The sequence below is a fragment of the Pteropus vampyrus genome, unplaced genomic scaffold (genome assembly GCF_000151845.1).
Source record: "Pteropus vampyrus isolate Shadow unplaced genomic scaffold, Pvam_2.0 Scaffold68, whole genome shotgun sequence".
Lineage (NCBI taxonomy): Eukaryota > Metazoa > Chordata > Mammalia > Chiroptera > Pteropodidae > Pteropus > Pteropus vampyrus.
In genome coordinates, this window is record NW_011888849.1 from 2,022,374 (window position 1) to 2,043,982 (window position 21,609).

The 21,609-nt window shown below is 33.5% G+C and overlaps 1 protein-coding gene across 4 annotated transcripts in view; it reads right to left on the bottom strand.

Annotated features, from left to right (window-relative positions):
• BTAF1 (B-TFIID TATA-box binding protein associated factor 1) overlaps nucleotides 1-21,609 on the bottom strand; it is an 88,601-nt gene that overhangs the window by 47,796 nt on the left and 19,196 nt on the right. For all 4 annotated transcript variants that reach the window (XM_011361573.2, XM_023531444.1, XM_023531445.1 and 1 more), the window contains 10 exons: nucleotides 11,666-11,829; nucleotides 9,399-9,535; nucleotides 7,048-7,177; nucleotides 6,714-6,782; nucleotides 5,513-5,602; nucleotides 4,731-4,826; nucleotides 4,457-4,633; nucleotides 3,618-3,758; nucleotides 2,669-2,793; nucleotides 106-226 (listed from right to left, as the gene is read on the bottom strand). In XM_011361573.2, the coding sequence (XP_011359875.1) occupies nucleotides 106-226; nucleotides 2,669-2,793; nucleotides 3,618-3,758; nucleotides 4,457-4,633; nucleotides 4,731-4,826; nucleotides 5,513-5,602; nucleotides 6,714-6,782; nucleotides 7,048-7,177; nucleotides 9,399-9,535; nucleotides 11,666-11,829 (1,250 nt within the window). The remainder of the gene's footprint in view (nucleotides 1-105; nucleotides 227-2,668; nucleotides 2,794-3,617; nucleotides 3,759-4,456; nucleotides 4,634-4,730; nucleotides 4,827-5,512; nucleotides 5,603-6,713; nucleotides 6,783-7,047; nucleotides 7,178-9,398; nucleotides 9,536-11,665; nucleotides 11,830-21,609) is intronic.

Here is a 21,609-nt window from a genome sequence, read left to right on the forward strand (position 1 = left end):
GCATTCTCCTGATCTGATCTCTGGATATGTAGCAAGGGTAACCTGGTCAATTTATTTTATAAAATTTACATAAATTTCAAGATTACTATAGTTATTACTTCTTACCTGGTCCTGTGTTGACAATAACGTAAACAGAGTTTCCAATGCTGCTCTTCGAACTGATGATATAGTGTGATGCAAAAAAGGCCAGACACGTGGAACTAAAACTGTGAGTGACTGCTGAATACTAATAAAGAAGACAAAAGTTAATCTTACTTATTTTCGGTTGAAATTCTGTTGATACATTACCTAAATATCATTTCCTTGTGGACCTAGTATCTTTTTTGATGAATAAATTCTAAAAATAAAATACAATTTTTATATGAACTTCCATTTAACACTCTCATTCAAAACTGTTACTATAGCACCAAAATAGCTAGAGCAAACACGGTCATAAAGAAGAGTATAAATATTTACGTTAGGGTCTTCTGTGGCACTAATGTCATAAATTATCTTTATCAAATTAGAACTTTCCACGATAACTACCCTTATTCTCAATCTGTTCTTACTCAAGAAAATGGGACATGTGTTTTAGCCTACACAAAATCAAGATTGCTAATCATTACTCCTTTCCCATGGTTAACCCCAATAGGTAACCATTAGAAGCACCTAACTTATATCCCCCTTTGGGGCCATCTCTGCCACAAATCTAATGAGGAAAAGGTGGTAAGGTAATAGCTTTGAAATTTGTTACCATGAATCAGCATAACTAAGTTAAGAAAACTCAAATATCTTCCTTCTTACAGATTAGATTTTAAACAGGGAAGTAAGCAAAGCCACATCTAGGCTAACAACATGGACCACTGGATTCTTGTAAAACCCATGAATGATTTATGAAAGTTACTTGGCATGAGGAAATGATTCATAAGTAGCATTTGAAGTACATATCTCTGTCGAAAAGGCATGAATAAAAAAGAATATGTCAGTGTAATTATTTACCTATTCTTTTGTGGTTCCTCTCAGGAGGCCTATCTTTTTCAAATAGTAATGAAACACTATTTTCATTACTTGAAGGTTTATATAATCATCACTTCTTACATTAATTTATACATTTGGTACACATGCACACTGACAAAAAACAGACTCAAAATATCTAAAAGCATTATAACAAGGTCTTATTAATAGTATAACTGTTCATGTTCCAAATGATATGCTCTATTTCTTCTTATATAAGCTGGAAAGAATCTGCCAAATATCACAATATATGAAGCAAATTTTCTAACAAAGCAATTAAAAAAAATCAAAAACTACATTATTTCCCATTGAATTAACAGAATTTTCACTAGTCTTTCATTTTTACATTATGCAGCTTTCCTGATGCTACTTGGTATTTTTTATTTTTAATCCCAAGTCCTTTATTTAGGGCAAGTGACAACAAACTAAGACCCACAGTCCAAATCCACTCTACTTGGTTTTTTAAACACAGTTTTATTGGAACACAGTCACCTTCATTCCTTTATGTATTGTCTGTGGCTGCTTTTGGGCTGCAATGGCAGAGCTGAGTAGTTTTGACAAGATCATATAATCCACAAAGCCAAAAAATATCATTATCTGCCTTTATAGAAAGTATATGCCAACTTCTAAATTAAGGGTAATTAAAAACTCGCATTTTGCAGCTTGAGAACGGCTTTCATATAGATTAGCTTATGTATTCCATATAGCTTTTATTACTAATGAAAGCACCTGAAAATTAGGAAATATCATATATACACTACCATCTCAATTTTTTCATTTGTTTTTACAAGCACTAACTAAAGTACTACCAGTAAGTCAGTGTAGTATTTGAAACACTATATGTTTTTCATATATCTATGATTTTTGCTGGAAATAGACTCACAGAGCCAAAAATTATTTATAATCATATGAACATTCACTGAACACCCTCACTAGGCTAAGAACAATAATTAATTTTCCCGTCTGTAATTTTTTTAAAAGTTGCACATGAATTTTTTCTTCTGTAACTCCAAGGGTACTGTTAATAGAAACAGTAACATTCAGCAGCCAGTCTAAAAGGCAAGGAACACATTAATTAGCTGAGCTGCATTTCAAATATCAGGATAGGAAAGTAGGTGACACTTGAAATTTCCTGATTTATGTTTTTGGCTTTACCCAATCTCTGTCTTTGGACACTATATTACATTATTATGTTCTTCCTTCCTGATGAGTAATCCTTGATAATCCTCTCCTTAAGAACAAGTGTTGAAATGAATATTACAAAGAACAAGTTCACAGGGGAACAAATTTTGGAAAATGTAATGCTGATGTTCAACAATAATTCTATTAAATGTCTCTAAATTAGGCTAAAATTCCATATTCTGTGGGTAGAGGTGAAAATAATATGCAATGATTGTTATTTCTAAAGTCAATTATTATGGGATGAATAAGATGAAGAATTCTATAACTGAAGTAATCCAAGGGTAAAAGAATATGACCTATTTAAGCTCCTGCCTCAAATGTGCTGGTGGCTAGATAGTAAAGAAGAAAAGGCCTTCTGAAAATAGCAGTCTTTGGCATCCCCAACTTAACAGTACTGTTCTGAAAGGTACTAGACTATTGTATTTTTAGGCTTAATAATCTGGAAATTTATGTAAACACTTTTTACTTTATTCCACTAACTAAAAATAATTACCTGCATTGCTGGACCTGAGGATAAGTTAACAGGGATGAAAGAAGAGTCATAATACTATTTGTTGAAGCTGTTAGATCATCCAGTTCCAGAAGAGCATCCCATAATGTATTTATAATGAAGGGTACCTATAAGATCAGTTATTAAGAAAAGTTATTAATTTTACACAAAATATTGATAAGTCATGTCAAATTGTATCCCACGAGTCAATACTGATTCAAAAATACATACAATACCAATTGGACCTTGGACAGTGCCAGTTTTAAGCAAAGTGAAGGAGACAGTATTTGCCTTTAACAGTGCCCTTACCCTTATTTTTAATGACACTCACATCTACTCTGACACTTCTCTTCCTAAACAGACTCATAATGGGGGGTGGGGGTGGAGGAGAATTCAGGAAATAAGATAGCCAGTACTTTATTTTATGTAAGAAACTAACCTCTGATAATAATACAGTAGACACACAAGACATGACTCTCTAGGTAATTTTATTTAAAACAGTACCAATTGTCACAAAAAGACAAATTTCATTTTTAAAATACTGCTTGCAGTACTTCCAATATGTGTGTTCCGGTTTTGATAATATAAAGTCAGACCTTAAAAGAGGTACTTTAAAAAATGAGACCAGATTAAAAACTCAAAAGCCAAAACTCAAATCAAAACAAAGCAAAATCTCCTATGTCTGAAAACCAGGAGTAAAATAAAGAAATGTCTGTGTTCTTCTCAGGGAAGCTCCCTACACATTGTGTACATGAAGGGGAAGGAGATTAATAGACACAATTCATTTTCCTCAAGGACAATGTATAATCGAGGTCACATACATCAGAGGGCTAATCTGTCCTAAGAAAAATGGAGGGTGAAGGAGAAAAAAAGTACTCAGTGTTTTCCTTAATACTCTACTCCAAAAATAAATAAGCTCTAAAGGAAGAAAATGCAAAAACACTACACTAACCTTCTGCGTCTGAAGATACACAAGGCTTTCTACTACGGGTACTAATGATGCTGCAGCAACAGCTCTGACATCATCATCAAGGTCCTGGAGTCCTTCAATTATTTTAGTTAAAACTTTAGGTAATAAAGTATTTATTACATCCTGGAAAACATTAAAATGGATTAATTTGCTGTAGTACAAATATTATGCTTAAAAATTTATTAAATTTAACATGAAAACATAAATTCCAATCTTTATTTAAAAAATAATCACATAGAAAAGAAAAAGGAAAATAACATCAACAGAAGCCTATGTTGCTAATTCTATTTGAAAGACTGCAACAGTATCAAACACTTATTAGTGTGACTTAAAACATCAGAACATGTTCTCAAGGTAAAACTACAAATGCCCTATGTGAACACACACAGATACATGCCTCTGGTACCTTAACTTCTATTTCTCATTCAACCCCACTGACAATGAAAAAGGGTATGAGAGAAAAGGGAAGGGAAAGCCAGTCTCTTCCTGCTTCTCTTTATTCCAATCTACTCTCTTTTCAAGTTCCCCAACAGAGCCAGCCTCCAGAGGCCGCTCCTATGATCATACACAATGGAATCTCAGCTAGAATTGGTCTTGCTATGAAATAGGAACAGATTTCCAAACCTAATAATCTTTTAAGTTGTACTTAAATTCTTATTAGAATCACCTATCTCTATGAAGCTACCTCAAGAAAGCAAATCTTGAAAAACTGGCTTAAGCTGTAACACTAAAAATCTAGGGCCATTTCATATAATTAATGAAAATAAACTAAGAGGGAGAAAAAAACTCTCCCATATATGATTCAAAACTGAAGTGATTACCTGACGAACTGCCAAAGCATATTTTATTCCTAGCAGACCACCATGTCTAACTTCCCATTGTTCTTGTGTAAGTAATTTAAGCAGCACATCCACAGTCTTATGAACTCCTGTTTCATTCATGTGTTTTAACACCACACCTAATGTTTGAGCGCAAGTTTCACGAACTGGTGCCACAACCTACAAATGAGAAAGGAAGAAAACTCATATTTTCAAAAAACTTATTTTGCTTAATTTGAAATATGATTGGGCAAAGCCTCCCTGAAGTGATACTTACCTCATCAGAAACAAAGTCTCCAAATCTGTCTAATGCAAAAACACAAAGGAGTCTAATAACCAAGTCTTCCAACCACTCTTGATGTTGCTGAATCATCTGTTAAACAATCATTTTTTAGTAACAGAGATCACGTTTTGTATTAGGGTAAACATATTAGGTTCTAAATGGAAGACTAAAATATTGCGATGGATTATTTTAGCCATAGGAACAAGAACCAAAATGTATTACAGTCCCAACTGCTATCTTTAATATAATCACATCCTATGATTATTAGATTCAGACATACTATACAAAATCTTTAAAACTCATGAATTCTATTATGTTACTTGCACTCCAAAAAACAATTAAGAAACTACTTAAGGTTGCTCTATTAACAATTATGTCATTTATCTATTATCCAGCCTATTACCAGTGTCTCTAGGCTACACCAATCATATTGTTCACTGAACTCTAAACTATCCTCTTACACATCTTACTCTACTTTCCAATCCTTTATACCTCGTTCATATATTCTTGCTTCTACATATTTTTCTACTCAATTTTTCTGAGTATCTTTCCTCTGAACTCTTAATCTTTTTACTTTTCCCCTTCATAATTACTTTTCCTTATTTTTTTAGATTCCTTCTTAATCTTTTTACTTTTCCCCCTCATAATTACTTTTCCTTATTTTTTCTTATTTACCTCTCATTTCTACTTCATGGCACATGCTCTGTTACTTCCTTGTCTTAGAAAAGAGGCCAGTACCAGAAACCTGGTGATAATTATTGCTTTACTATACTTACCTCTTCTAAAGTGCTATCTCCCATTTTACCACCGCTTTTACCATGGGCTTTAAGGATTTCCCTAAGTCCAGTGCCTGCGCCATGTCGAACCTACAAAGAACCAAGAAGCAAACATCAGAAGTTAAATGCTTAAGAAACTGAGTTTAACTTTTCTTCAATTTGAAAAAAAAAAATACTAGACTTTTAAGAAATTCAAACAAACTAAGTAGCACTTTACAAGAATGTCTTTTTCCTCTACTACCCAGGAAAAATCACATATGTGAATTTTACAATTTTGCTTATGCAGAATTTTTTTTTTAATAAGCTAAGAAAATAGTTATTCTAAAATTCTCCAGAGATAGTATCTATTTGCTGTCCCTCCTCAACACTTTACGTGCATTTAGCATTATCATAACAAAGGAGCATAAAGTATCACGTATTGTTCTTTATAGCTCCAATATTAATATTTTAGAAATATATGCCTCAAAAACTAAGTTCTAAAGCTACGAGTGTTAAGTGTCAAAGAAAGACAATTCAAATAAAATATCTCATGACTAATGCTTTACTGTGCCCTGTATCTTTACTGTAGCTTCTGCAGTATCATCTGGAAGGGAGGAAACAAGCCACTGACAGGGTGTACCCATTTATTCAAGACCACATGAGTTAAACTTCAATAGCTTTAAATAGAAGTATATCAAGGAGCAGAAAGGCTGCTAAAAGGTATTCCGAACCAGTGTTTTTTCAATTACCCAAAGGTCAAGGGAAATGGGACAAAATAGTTTGAGACTACCAACCCTCAATTTCAACCAGAAGAACTTCACTTTCATCTCTTTTACATAATGGGACCTGTTAAAGGCTCTTTGAAGACATATTTTTCAGGCTAAAAAGCTGGTGTGAAAACTACTACTTTTAATTAAAATTGTCTACTTCCAAAGGAAATTTCTACTGTCTGAGAGAGAGAGATGCAAGTCTTTTTATTACAGCTAAAAGAATGAAAAGAAATGAACAATTCACTAAAGAAATATCACAAAAAGGTTATGAAAGGTAAAAATCAGTCTTAAGTTTTCTACTTAGAAAGTGAATAATACGAAGTGTCTTGACCAGTAGTCCCAAGGGACACAGGGTAAGAATAAGGACTGTGAAAAAATAGATTGAGCTTGACATAGTTCCCTTCTTAGCAAAGAAAATAAAGCTGAGAGAAATTATAATGGAGAAATCATACCTCCCAAGAGGGATTAAAAAGGTCATTGCAAAGTTCTTCACAAAAGCTTTCCAAAGGCCATTCATTTGTCTGAATAAGAAAAGTAAAATTACTACTAATTCAAAAGGTCTATTTTCTGCTAATAGTTTAATTAATTTTAAAAAATGTTTTTATTTTTAAGTCTAGTAATAGTCAAGTTTTTAAAAATTTAAATAATTAAAATTTTTCCTAATGAAGTAGATACTTGTAAGATTTTAAATAAAATTTTTCAATTGACAGATTATGAAATATTATCTACTAGTATGAAAAAATTACAAACAATTTCAAAGGACACTTCAGGGCATTTCAATTGTACCTCTTCAATTAAAGAAGAACTGTCTGGAATGTTATCAATCAAGACTTTGGAATCATTTGCAGACTGATTAATAACAACATTAGCTATTTTTCGTCTCTTTTCTTCTGGTTCCCCATCGGTGCTATCATTGCTAAAAAATAAAAGTCACCATTTAAAAAATGAATAAGGATAATGTGAACCACAATGAATGTTAAGAGAATCTATTATTTAAACAAATGTTCTGCCATATTCCTCTTATATGGTTTACTTAAAATTTCATGTAGCAAATAACTAAAATTAATCACTTAATTTTTGAGCAAAATATCTTACTACTCTTATTGATGAAAGTAAAATAGATCAATAAATAACTGCTTTCAAATTAGACCTCAAATTTAACAAGTCTTTCTTTTTTTCTTCCTCTCTACAACCAGCTCCTCACCTTTTTAAACTCTCTTAGTCTAACAACCTAAATCTGGCCGAACATAACTCTTTTAGGCTGTTGTACCCTGGAGAAAACTAATACATTGCGTGATACACTATAATTTTAACTAGTTCTTGAAAAACACAGAGATAAGACAATTGAAAAATGTGTCCAGAAAATCTGAGGAAATGCTCTTTTATGACTAAAAAACCAAAAATATTAAAGCTAACCTAATAACAAGATTACAAAGGCGAAGACAAGTAAAACTATTCAGGTTAACAGAAACAGCTAGCACAGTTAAGCTACATATATATGTATATATGTATACATATATAGCATTATTTTCTATAAATATTCCATCTTAATAGTGTAATTATCTGGCCAATTATTTTTTTCTATAAGGTGACGAAAGAAATCTGAGCCTCCCTAATCTCACTTGCTATTATTTTACCCTATTTCTCTCTAATCTAGCCACATTGGTCCTCTTTCTTTGAATATGTTAGGTATGTTTCTACTTCCAGGCATTTGCCACTATTCACAAAGTTAGTATTCTCACTTCTTTCAGATCTTTACTGAAAAGTCATTTCTGTGACTCCCTCCCTGACCAGCCTATCTAAAATTTCAAACTCTCTACCCAAAAAACATTTCACATGTTCCTTCCTTGCTTGCTCTCTTTTCTTTCTTAATTCTCATTATCAACATGCAATTTACTTATTTATCTTGTTCTTCATCTACTTTTCTCTCTGGAATGTAAATTCCATGAAGGCAGAAATCTTACCTATTTTATTCACTACTGCATCCTGTAGGCCTAGAACAGTATCTGGCACATAGACGTATTCAGTAAATATTAATGGAATGAATGAATCATAAACTCTGAAAAATAAGGTCTAACATTTCCAATATTCAAATATTTGGGTAAAAATGCTTATATAAATAAAGCCAGTAGTAATACTCACTAGGTTACTAACCGATCCTAATGAGCTATTAACTTAAAAACCCTGCAGTTAATAAGCTCAATAAAGATTTTAGATTTAAAAAAAAAAAACCACAAATAAAAACTTATACCAAGTAGATGTTTATTATTTATCCCCCTTGTGCCTAGCTTTTAATGACACTGTAAACATTTGCTTTTTAGTTTAATATAAATGAAAAGAACAGCAAAAGGTTCCAACATCTGTAACAAGTTTATTTTCATGGGCTCTCAAGTGCTTATCATTTACTCGAACATTTCTTCAATACCACCACAGATTCTGATACAATAGAGGGGAGTGTGGCCTAAGAATCTTTATCTTAACAAGCCCCTCAAAATGCTTCTGAAGGGAGTTGTTTTGAACCACCCTTTGAGAATGCTGCTCAAAGGGTGCCATATACAGTTATCACTCTTATTAAACTCATTAAGAAAGTGAGGGCTGTGATTTTAACCACAGATTTCTTTCCTACAACAGGATTAGGTAAACAAGCCTGGATTATTAGCTAATATTTGCCTTAGCCTCCAGCCTAGGGAACAGGTAATGTAATACTGTAACAGTTCTCACTTTACTAATACAGTATTCTTAATTTATGGTCTTTAGACCATCATCTGACTTCGCTCTTTACTACTCTTCTATCCACTCATCCTAACCATACTGCCCTTCTGTTCCTTGAGTATTTCATGATTAAAGCATTTATACTTGTTCCCTCTGTCTGGAAAGCATTTCCCTTGGAAAATCTTCAGCCCTCATTTGGAGTTCATAATTGGTAAGGAAAAAATTTCTGCATATGTGGATTCTTCTGGAGAAGTTGCCCTAGTTCTTAGTAATAGTAAATACTCTCTGACAATTGAGAAAGAAAATCCAAATGGTACTCCACAGCTAAAGACAACATCAGGAAAATGTTTTCAGAAATCAAGCAGACAGATTTAAGCTATATAACATTACTATTCTAAATGGATAAGCAAAAAAAAGATTACTACCTCTTCTCATTAGTTTCCACAGCATCCCTGGATCTCTGTTTTGCAAATAACTTCGCCATTCTTTTAGCTTTGTTTTTTTGTCTATTGCTCATTCCTGCTCGAAATTCTGAGTCAATCAATTCAGCTGCCTGGAGAGTCTAAAAGAATAAAAGAATGCTGAGTTTGAACTTTAGAATTTAAAATAAATATCCAAAGTCTCATCATCAGAAGAGGACTAAGTCTATAAATTTCACTATTTACAAATGGATCACATTTTTTTTGATGGCTTCAGCTATTCTGTTGTATGGCTGTGCCATAACAGCACTTTCTTCTTCCTTCTTCCCTAGTCTTCCAATTCCCAAGAGATGCTCATGTGTTTGTTAATTTTTCTTGTCACAGACGTGGCACAAATGTATGATTCTAACTCAGAGAAAGGGCTTTGAAGAGTTGAGATTTCAAAATTATCATAATACCAGCCAAAAGTTATGAGACTGAAGAATGTCAATGAAAGCAACTGATAATCACTATCTGCTGAAAAAAAAAATTAAAATTATAGCTAGAAGTAATCGGTCCAGCATCCTATAGTCAAGTTAGCCCATATGCTCCCTTCCTCTTAAGCACTCACTGCCTACTATTTTTGATGTCTTTTCCATTCGTGAGAGATGTTATAAAGACTATGAGATAGAAATGCTTTGAGCCCAAGCCTAAAAATCCTTTCTGCCCTTAACTGATTAAGATTCAATTGAAATTTACACTCTACAACCAATTAGGGTCACTGGTGTGAACACCATGCTACAGTCTTGGTCCAGAGACCACTGGTACATACACAAAGCAATGCAGCAGTGGTAACCCTACAGCAGCAACTAACCATGGGTTAGCTGTGCCTATGGCAACTCCTCCCAAAAGTCTGTGACAACCAAATTTGGATCTTACAAACCTTAAACTGGTCGATTTCCATCCCATATCCAAGTATTCTGTATATAGCCCATTTTCTCAAATATAACTGACCATTCATTTTCTTACACCATGCCAAATTACCACACTGTGATCATATTATTATATTCTTGTTCTCTTTTATTCTATTTTCTTCTTTATTTTTTATTTACATCTTATGCTTCCTTTTGTACTCCATTTCTTTCTATCCCTTCCTGTCATTATATTTTCTGCCTCTTTACACTCTCCTTTTCCCTCCGATATGTGCAATTTTTTTTGCCTACAAAAGTTACTTATCGTCGCACACACTCCAAGCACAAAAAATATAATTTATAAATTCTAACTGTTTAGAGAACAACTAGTATAAAGGCAAACAGATCATTTTCCAGTTAAAGGAAAAGGCCAAGGAAATCAAAAGATAAGGGTTTCATGACTACAAAGCAGCAGTTCTTTACAAGACCCATGGAACCCTAAAAGGATATTGCAGAGGCAAGAGTAAAGAGTACTGAACCCCTGGAAAGGTAATATTTCACTTGTATGTGAATTTTTCTGAGGAGAAAGCCACAGCTTCTACTGGAGCTTAAAAGGAGCCTGGGGCACAAAGAAGGAAGCACATAGGCATCCATTGGGAATTTGAAGAATAGAGGAAAAAGGAGGAATACAGAGCAAAATTATGGTACAGCCATAAAACGAAATAGCATGAAGCTGTCAAAAAATGTGATCAATCTGTATATATTGATATATTAAGCTACACAAAGTAGGAAAAGTAAACATGGCTTAAATGGACACATATATTTTGTGTACACAGAAAATTTCACAAAGGATGCGCAAGTAACTCATAAAGGGCTGCCTATGGGGCATGGGGACATGGATGTCCATCAATTATTGAAAAGAAACTTCCTTTACTTCGTATTATATATGCTTTTTTGCATTGTTTAAAATCTACTTTTTATCATGTTTGTTATTTTGTCAAATAAAAGAATGAATCATAGCTTTAAAGATTTCTTGTATTATTTTATCTATGATAGGCCTTCCTAACTCCTCTCGCTCAAACATTTACTTTTTGTCCCTTTTGCTAAAGAACAAAGGAAAGAGCAATCTCTCAATACCCATGACTCCTAAAAGGTCCACCACAGCTTTTATCTAACTGTCCAGTCTCTACAAGGTAGGGTGAACTTCCATCTCTTTAAAATCTGTCACCAGAAGTCCAATTTATAAAGACACTAAATTATGATGTCACTAAGCAGCAATGAGCAGAATTAAGGATAGCATTTTTTTTTTAAATTGCAATTGCATTGCAAAATGAAGCAAGCCCTTTGTATTACTACTTGCAATCAAACAAAGGTTTTACCTACAGGTTGTTTGTTTACAAGGGTTGCTGAAGTTGGGGTATAATCCAAATCTTCATCATTGAAGAGTTCTTCAGTACTCATTCCAATAGCTTCTCCCATGTTAAGGCCAAGTTTCTTCTGTAATAGTTTTCGTTGGCGTGCTATCCTCTCTTTAGGATCTACTTCACCTTTAAACAGAAAAGAAATATATTTCCTCCACATGAGTTAAGAAGTTTTCTAATAAAGATCATACTCAAAATACAAGAAAATAATAATAATAATAATAATAATAATATTAAAACATCCTTCCTGGCAATAAAACAAATCATACTCAGTTTCTGAATGTGTCATAAACTCTCATTATCTAACCATGAATGGAATAGTGTTCTAGCTGACAAAACACTCTAGGAGCTTTCATCGAGACTGTCCCATTGCCCTACTGTCAATTATCAAATATACATAAAATGAGATTCCGTCCTATGGAAAAAAACAATCTTATTGTATAACTACACCTTGTACTTTGTAGTCTCTGAAAGATCTAAAAAAGCTAAAAAACCAAAAATCTAGATTTTATTGACAGAAAAAGATCTCAGCAAATACATGCTTATTCCAAGTGTGGCTTTTACGTATTCTGAGATGGCATAGTCCTAACATTCCAAATAACAAAGATAAAAACATAAAAGTAGACAGATTGTGACTGTCCCAAGTCACAATTTGCAATACTTCACTGGAAAACAGATGAAAGATATTATTTAAAACATAAAAACTAAGGCTAAAAATAGCCCCAAGTTGCAAGAGATAGTTTTACACTACTGGAAAAAAAAAAAAATCAACATTTTTTTTTTTAACTTGAAAATAAAGTTTTTAAAAAATTTATCATTAGTTTCAAGTATACATTGGTTAGACATTTATGTAGTTTATAAAACAATCCCCCTGATTACTCTTTCTCTCCTCTAGCTCTATACCTAGCCATTATATTAACGCTAACTGCCTTCCCTATGCGGTGCTCCCCATCCTCGTGACCATCTATCAACAGCTAATCTGTACTTCTTTAACCCTTCACCCCTTTCTCCTAGCCTCCCAACTCCACTCCACTCTGGCAATCACCAGATTGTCCTCTATATTCATGAATGTCTGATTAGTTTTTTCTTTTTGTTCTTTAGATTCCGCATATAAGTGAAATCAAATGGTATTTATCTTTCTATGTCTGACTTATTTCACTCAGCATAATAACCTCTAGGTCCATCCATGTCATTGAGAATACAAAAGTTAATATTTTAAAAACAATAATGATCTGTTTCTAATAATGGCAGAGTAAGTTTTTATTGGACTAACCCTCCACAGATAACTGTAGCCAAAATATATATTAAAAAAAAAACTACCGAAATAACAAATATGAATAATAAAATGGCAGTAACAATGTACCTGTCAGTAATCACTTTAAATGTAAATGTATTAAATGCTCCAATCAAAAGACATAGGGAAACTGAATAGATAAGAAAACAAGACCCATGCATATGCTGTCTATAAGAGACCTACTTCAGATCAAATGACACTCATAGACTGAAAGTAAAGGGACGGAAAAAGATATTTCACACAAATGGAAATGAAAAAAAAAGCCTAGGTAGCAATACTATATCAGATAAAATAGACTTTAAAACAAAGGCTATCAGAGTCAAAAAGGGCATTACATAATGATAAAGGGATTGATAAATCAAGAGGACATAATCCTAGTAAAAATATACACACCCAACATAGGAATATCTACATACATAAAGCAATTAGTGGCTGACATAAAAGGAGAGATTAATAGTAATACACTCATAGTAGGAGACTTTAACACCTCACTGACACCAATGGACAGATCTTCCAGGCAAAGAATCAACACGGAAACAATGGGCCTAAAAGACACACTAGAACAGATGGATTTAATAGATATTTTCAGAGCATTTTACCCCAAAGCAGTAAAGTATACATTCTTCTCAAGTGCACATGGAACATTTTCAAGGACAGATCACATATTAGGACACAAATCAAGTCTCAATAAATTTAAGAAGACTGAAATCATATCAACTGTTTTCTCTCATCACAACGGTATGAAACTAGATAACAACTACAAGATAAAGACTGGAAAATACACAAACACATAGAGGCTAAATAACATGCTACTAAACAATGAATGAGTTATTAATGAGATCAAGGAAGAAATCAAAAGATACTTAGAGACAAATGAAAATGAAAACACAATGACTCAAAATTTATGGGACACAGTGAAAGCAGTATTAAGAGGGAAATTCATAGCAATACAGGCCTACCTCAAGAAACAAGAAAAAGCTCAAATAAACAATCTAACCTTACAATTAAAAAAACTAGAAAAAGAACAGCAAACAAAGCCCAAAGTGAATAGAAGAAAGGAAATAATAAAGATCAGAGTAGAAATAAACAAAATAGAGTCTAGAAAAACAATATAAAAGATTAAGGAAACCAAGAGCTGGTTCTTTGAAAGGATAAACAAAACTGACAGACCCTTAGCCAGACTCATCAAGGAAAAAAGAGGACTCAAATAAGTAAAATCAGAAATGAAAGAGGAGAAATAACCATGAATGCCACAGAGATACAATGGATCATGAAAAAATACTATGAGCAATTATATGCCAACAAATTGGACAATCTGGAGGAAATGGACACATTCCTAGAAACATACAATCTCTCAAGACTGAATCAAGAAGAAACAGAAAATCTGAACTGACCAATTACCACCAATGAAATCTAATCAATAACCAAAAGCCTTCCAAAAAAACAAAAGTCCTGGACCAGATGGCTTCATAGGTGAATTTTACCAAACATTCAAAGAACTATCACCTATTCTTCTCAAACTATTCCAAAAAATTCAAGAAGAGGGAAGGCTCCCTAAATCCTTTTATGAGGCCACTATTATCTTGATTCCAAAACCAGACAGATAGTACAAAAAAAGAAAACTATAGGCCAATATCTCTTATGAACACTGATGCAAAAATCCTCGATAAAATATTAGCAAACCAAATTCAGCAATGCATTAAAAATATCATACACCATTATCAAGCTGGATTTATTCCTGAGATGCAAGGTTGGTACGATATCTGCAAATCAATTAATGTGATACATCACATAACAAATCAAAAGATAAAAACTATATGATCATATCAATAGATGCAGGGAAAGCGTTTGACAAAATCCAGCTTCCATTTATGATAAACTTTCAGCAAAGTGGGAATAGAGGGAACATACCTCAACGTAATAAAGGCCACATATGACAAACCTATAGCTAACACCATACTCAATGGGGAAAGGCTAAAAGCATTTTCCTTAAGATCAGGAACAAGACAAGGATGCTCACTTTCACCACTCCTCTCAACGCTGTATTGGAAGTTTTAGCCACAGCAATAAGACAAGAAAGAGAAATAAAAGGAATCTGAATTGGAAAGGAAAAGTAAATCTCTCATTGTTTGCCAATGACATGATACTATATATAGAGAACCCTAAAGATTCTACCAAAAAACAGAACTGATCAATGAATTCAGTAAAGTAGCAGGTTACAAAATAAATATTCAGAAGTCAGTGGCATTTTTATACACCAATGACGAACTTTCAGAAAAAGAAATTAAGAAAACAATTGCGCCGAAAACTATAAAATACCTGGGAATCAAAATAACCGAGAAGGTAAAAGATTTGTTTACAGAATATTATGTCATTGAAAAAAGAAACTGAAGAAGATAAAAATAAATGGAAGCATATATCATGTTCATGAGTAGGAAGAATCAACATCGTTAAAATGGCCATACCCAAGCAATCTATAGATTCAATGCAATCCCTATCAAAATACCAATGTCATTTTTCAGAGAGCTAGAACAAATAATCCTAAAATTTATATGGAGCCATAAAAACACCCGAATAGCCACAGCAATCTTGAGAAAGAACAAAGTTGAAGGTATCACACTACCTGATATCAAACTATACTACAAGGTTACAGTAATCAAAACAGCATGGTACTGGCATAAAAACTAATACATTGATCAATGGAACAGAATAAAAAGCCCAGAAATAAATCCACGCCTATACGCTCACTTAATATATGACAAAGGAGGTAAGAATATATAATTGGGTAAAGACAATCTCTTTAATAAATGGTGTTGGGGAAACTGGACAGATACATGCAAAAAAAAAAAAAAAAGCTGGACCACCTTCTTATATCATATACAAGAATAGATTCAAAATGGATTAAAGACTTAAATGTAAAACTCGAAACTATAAAACTTCTAGAAGAAAACATAGGCACTGAACTCTCTGATATTACTAACAGGAATTTCTTTTCAGATATATCTCCCTGGGCAAGGGAAACAACAGAAAAAATAAACAAATGGGACTACATCAAACTTAAAAGTTTTTGTACAGCAAAGGAAACCAACAAAACAGAAAGACAACCAACTGGGAGAAGATATTCGCTAATGATACATATGATAAGGGGTTAATATCTAAAATATATAAAGAATTTATACAACTCAACAACCAAAAAACAAATAATCCAATTAAAAAATGGGTAGAATATCTGAACAGATACTTCTCCAAAGAGGAAATACATATGGCTAATAGACATATGAAAAGAGGTTCAAGGTCACTAACCATCAGAGAAATGCAAATTAAAACCACAATGAGACATCGCCTCATACTTGTCAGAATGGCTATCATCAATAAATCAAAAAACAAGTGTTGGCAAGGATGCAGAGAAAAGGGAACCCTCGTACATTGTTGGTGGGATTGCAAATTGGTACAGCCGCTATGGAAAATGGTATGGAAGTTTCTCAAAAAATTAAAAATGGATATATTTTTTGATTCAGCAATTGCACTTCTGGGTACTTGTCCAAAGAAAACCAAAACAATAATTCATAAAGATCTATGCACTCCAATATTCATGGTAGCACAATTTACCACAGCCAAGATATGGAAGCAACCTAAATGCCCATCAACAGATGATTAGATAAAGAAATTATGGTTGATATATACAATGGAATATTACTCAGCCATTAAAAAAATGAAATCCTATCATTTGCAATGACATAGATGGACCTAGAGGTTATTATGCTAAGTGAAATAAGTCAGATAGAGAAAGATAAATATCATATGATTTCACTTATATGCGGAATCTAAAACAGAAAGAACAAACTAACCAAAAAATGACTTTCAAATATAGTGGACAATTTGGTGATGGACAGAGCAGGGGGTTGGAGGGCTGGGAGAATGGGGTGGAGAGTTAAACAAGTTCAAATTAGTACCCAAGAGATGGTCACAGGGAAGAGGAGCATGCAGAGGGAATGCAGTTAGCATTAATATCATGGCTAGGTAGAGGGCCAGGGGAGGGAAGGAGCAATTGGAGGGATCATTTTATGAACTATATAGATGTCTAACCAATGTTCTGTATACTTGAAACTAATTTAAATTAAAAACAACAACAACAACAAAAAACTACCTGAAGGCAGTGGAAAGAGAACAAAAGTAGGCATATACTTGGGGGAGTTGCTGTCAATAACTGGAAGGCATGGATGGCACTAGAGGAGTTTCCCAATTTTGCAGCTTTTGAAAGTAGGCCCAGTCCATGGTATGTGGGGTAACTAAAAGTTGCGGCGGGGGGGGGGGGGGGGCAGTTTTTCTGGCTTGAAGAACTAAAAGAAAGAGAGTCAGGATTCACTATAGCCACTGGAAGGCAACCAGGGAAAATCTAGAAAGTAGAGAGCCAGAAAGAAGGATCAAATTCTGTGTAAACTCAGCCAAATCGCTGGCTGAATTCTGAACTATGCATGCACGGGGAGACTCCACACAGTCTAACTACAGCTAAAAACTGAACTGAGATTTGAGCTGTTGCCCACTGCAAAGGAGTCTATATTTTGAGTTTTGCCAAATTAAATGCCTGCTGAAACAAACAAGCAAGCAAACAAAAACTAAAAAACAAACCAAAACACTCTTTGGAAGACTATAACTAAATCCAGGCTGCACAGTATTGCATTTATAATGTGAGGGATATAATCCAAAATTAACTGACATACAAAGAATCAAGGAAATGTAACCCATTATCAAAAGAAAAGACTTGATGGAGACCAGCTCTGAGATGACCCAGCTGTTGAAATTAGAAGACAAGATTTTTAAGCAAGTTTAACAATGCTCAATGTAAAGGAAGACACTGACACAATGATGATAAACATAAGGTATCTCAATAAAGAAACAGAAACTACAAAAAAAAGAACTAAATAGAATCATAAACTTGAAAAGAGTAAATTATATAATGTGCAAAATATGCCAGTAAAGCTCTTTTAAAAAAAAAAAAAATCAATCTGGAACTAAATAATAACAATATCTGAAATTTAAAAATCACTGAATGGGCTTAACAGCTAAATGGAGATAGTAAGATAAAATATAAATGAGCTTATAGATAGAGCAATACAAAATACCCAATCTAAAGAACAGAGAGGGGAAAAAAATTTTAAAGAAACAACCCAAAAATGAAATTGGGAACAATTCTATTTGCAATAGCATCAAAAGCAAAACTTAAAACTAATATTCTGAAAACATCAAAACATTGGTGAAAGAAATTTAAGAAAATATAAATAAATAGAAGAACATTCCATGTTCATGGGTAATATTTAATATTGTTAAGATAGTAATAATTCCCAAATTGATATAGAGATTCAATACAATTCCTATAAAATACCAGCTGGCTTTTTTGCAGACATTAAAAAACTGATACTAAAATTCACATGGAATGCAAGAGACACAGAATTACCAAAACAATCTTGAAAAGAACAACAAAGTTGGAGGCCCATGCTTCTTTTAAAACTTACCACAAAGCAACAGTAACCAAGACAATGAGATACTGGCATAAACAAACATCAATGGAATAGATGAGAGTCCAGAAATAAAACTATGTGCCTATGGCTAACCGGTTTTCAACAAGGGTGCCAAGACAGTTCCGTGGGTAAAGAATAGTTCTTTTCAACAAATGGTGCTGAGACAAGAGGATATTCTCATGCAAAAGAATAAACCTGAACCCATAACCTCACAATGTATACAAAAATTAACACAAAATGGATCAAATACCTGACAGTAAGAGCTAAAGCTATAAAACTCTTAGAAGAAAACTTAAGAGGTAAATGAGCTTAGATTTGGCAATAGCTTCTTATATGTGACATCAAAAACTTGAGAAACAAACAAAAAGAAATTAAATTCTTCAAAATTACTAACTTCTATGCTTCAAAGGATACCATTAAGAAAGTGTAAAGACAACTCATAGACTGAAAGAACATATTTATAAATCAAATATCTGATAAGGGGCTTGTATCCAAAATATTTAAAGAACTCTTACAACTCAATAATAAAAGAACAAATATCCCACTTTAAAAATGGGCAAAGGATCTGAACAGACTCCAAAGTAAATATACAAATGGTCAATAAATATATGAAAGATGTTCAATGTCATTAGTCATCAGGAAAATACAAATTAAAACTATGAAACATCACTTCACACTCACTATTAGGGATATAATCAAAGTCAGTTAATAGTAAATTGTTGGCAAGAACAATGAGAACCCTCATATATTGCTGGTGGAATGTAAAGTAGTAGAGCCACCTTGGAAAACAGTCTGGCATTTCCTCAAATGGTAAAATACATGACCCAGCAATTCCACTCTTAGGAGAAATGAAAACATATGTCCACAAAAAAAAAAAAAAGACTTGTACATGAATGTTTATCACAGCACTATTCATAATTGCCAAAAGGTAGAAACAACCCAAATGTCATCAACTGAGAAATGGATAAACAAAATGTGATACACATATAGTGAAATGTTATTCAGCCATAAAATGAGATACATTCATTAGGACAGCTATCACTAACACACACACACACACACACACACACACACACACACACACACACACACACACACAGAGAAAATAACAAATGTTTAAAAGTGTGATTAAAAAAAACCAGCTATTCTGAGTTGCTGCCTAGGCATTTTACAGTATGACGACCCTCCTCATACCTAGAGTCTGGACATTTAGATAAGCACTGGAGCCTAGCATTCCCTCCACAAGTTTCAGCTTTGCTTTTTCCTGGGGCATTTTTAAAAATAACCACATAAGAATTGAGCCCAAGAAAAGTTAGCGACCTCCCCAGCAACCACCTTATCCACCCTTTACCCACTATAACCACCTTATAATAGATGCCTACTACCCTGATCTCTTTCTCCTGTTTTCTTATGACTTGGAATAGAGAACTGCTTGTCTTCCCCGTCTCACCCCACTTCAACCCCTCCACCACCATCATCTCCCATTCATTTCTGAGATCTCTAAATCATAATTCTTGTGGCTTTACTTCCTTTCTATGAGTATACTGAAAGTGTGCCTTCCATCAAAACAACCCTTGGGTTTTCACTTTCCCAAGGCAGGAACTCAAATGCTGAGAAAGCTACCTGCCGATGACCCTGTGTGAGTGGCTTGTGCCTCCTCATTCAGTAGGTCATAATCTACATATTCTTAATTTAACACACCAGTACACCGGCTATGAGTCCCCCTACACAACAATGATGTGGAGAAACTGGAAACCTTGTGCATTGTTGGTAAGAATGTAAAATGGTATAGCCACTATGGAAAACTGTATGATAGTTCCTAAAAAAAATTTTTTTAAAATAGAATCACTATGATCCAGTAATGCCACTTCTGGGTATATACCCAAAAGAACTAAAAGCAGGAATTCGAACAGATATTTGCATACCCATGTTCATAGCAGCATTATTCACAATAACCAAAAGGTAGAAGCAACCCAAATATCCATTGATAGATGAAACAAAATGTGGTATAAACACACATTGGAATATTATTTGGCCTTAAAAAGGAAAGACATTCTGACACATACAACATGGATAAACCTTGAGGAGATTATGCTAAGTAAAATAAGTCACAAAAAGACAAATACTGTATGATTCTACTTATATGAAGGACCTAGCGTAGTCAAATTCATAAAGACGAAGAGTAGAACAGTGGTTGCCAGTGGCTAGGGGATAGGGAGAAATGGGAATTGTTGTTTAATGGGTATAAAATTTCAGTTTTGCAAGATGAAAAGAATTTTGGAGATTGCCATGTGAACGTTAATGCTACTGAACTATACACTTAAAAATGGTTCAGATGATAAATTTTATATTATCCATATTCTATCGCAATTAAAAAAGATACATCATGTAACAGTAATAAAATTATTTAGGAAAAAAATGAAATAAGTACTGAATATATTACAATATGGTTAAACCTTGGAAACATTTTGTTAAGTAAAATAAGCCAGTAAATGTCCAGAATAGGCAAATCTATAGAGACAGAATGTTGCTTAGGGCTGGGAAGAAAAGTGAAGGAGGTAAAGGGGATAAAAGTGATAGCTGAAGGATATAGGGTTTCTTCTTCAGGTATGAAAATTTTCTCAAATTGACTGCACATATCTGTTAACAGACTAAAAACGAATGAACTACACATTTTAAAACAGACAAATTGCATAAAATGTGAATTTTGTCTTAATAAAGCTACTTAAAAACATTTTTTAAGGCTGCTCTATCTGGAGGAAAAAACACTAGGCATCCAAAAGAGAAGACTGCTGTATAACAAGTACTCTCATCCAGGAAAAAGTCCTACGGGGAAAAAAAATCTACACAACTGCAAAAAAAAAAAAAAAAAAAAAAACAACTCGGACCAGCACCTATACTAATCATGTATGTATTCTTCATATATAAGAGAAGACAAACACAGATGAGCATACATTTCAAAGAAAACCTAATTACAGGGTTTTAAATGAGCACTGTTCAGTACACTATGACTAACCAGCATTTAAAACTGAGTTCTAAAAAATTGGGTTCCTAATCCTGGTTATACCTTAGAGTCATAAGCAGAGTTTATTC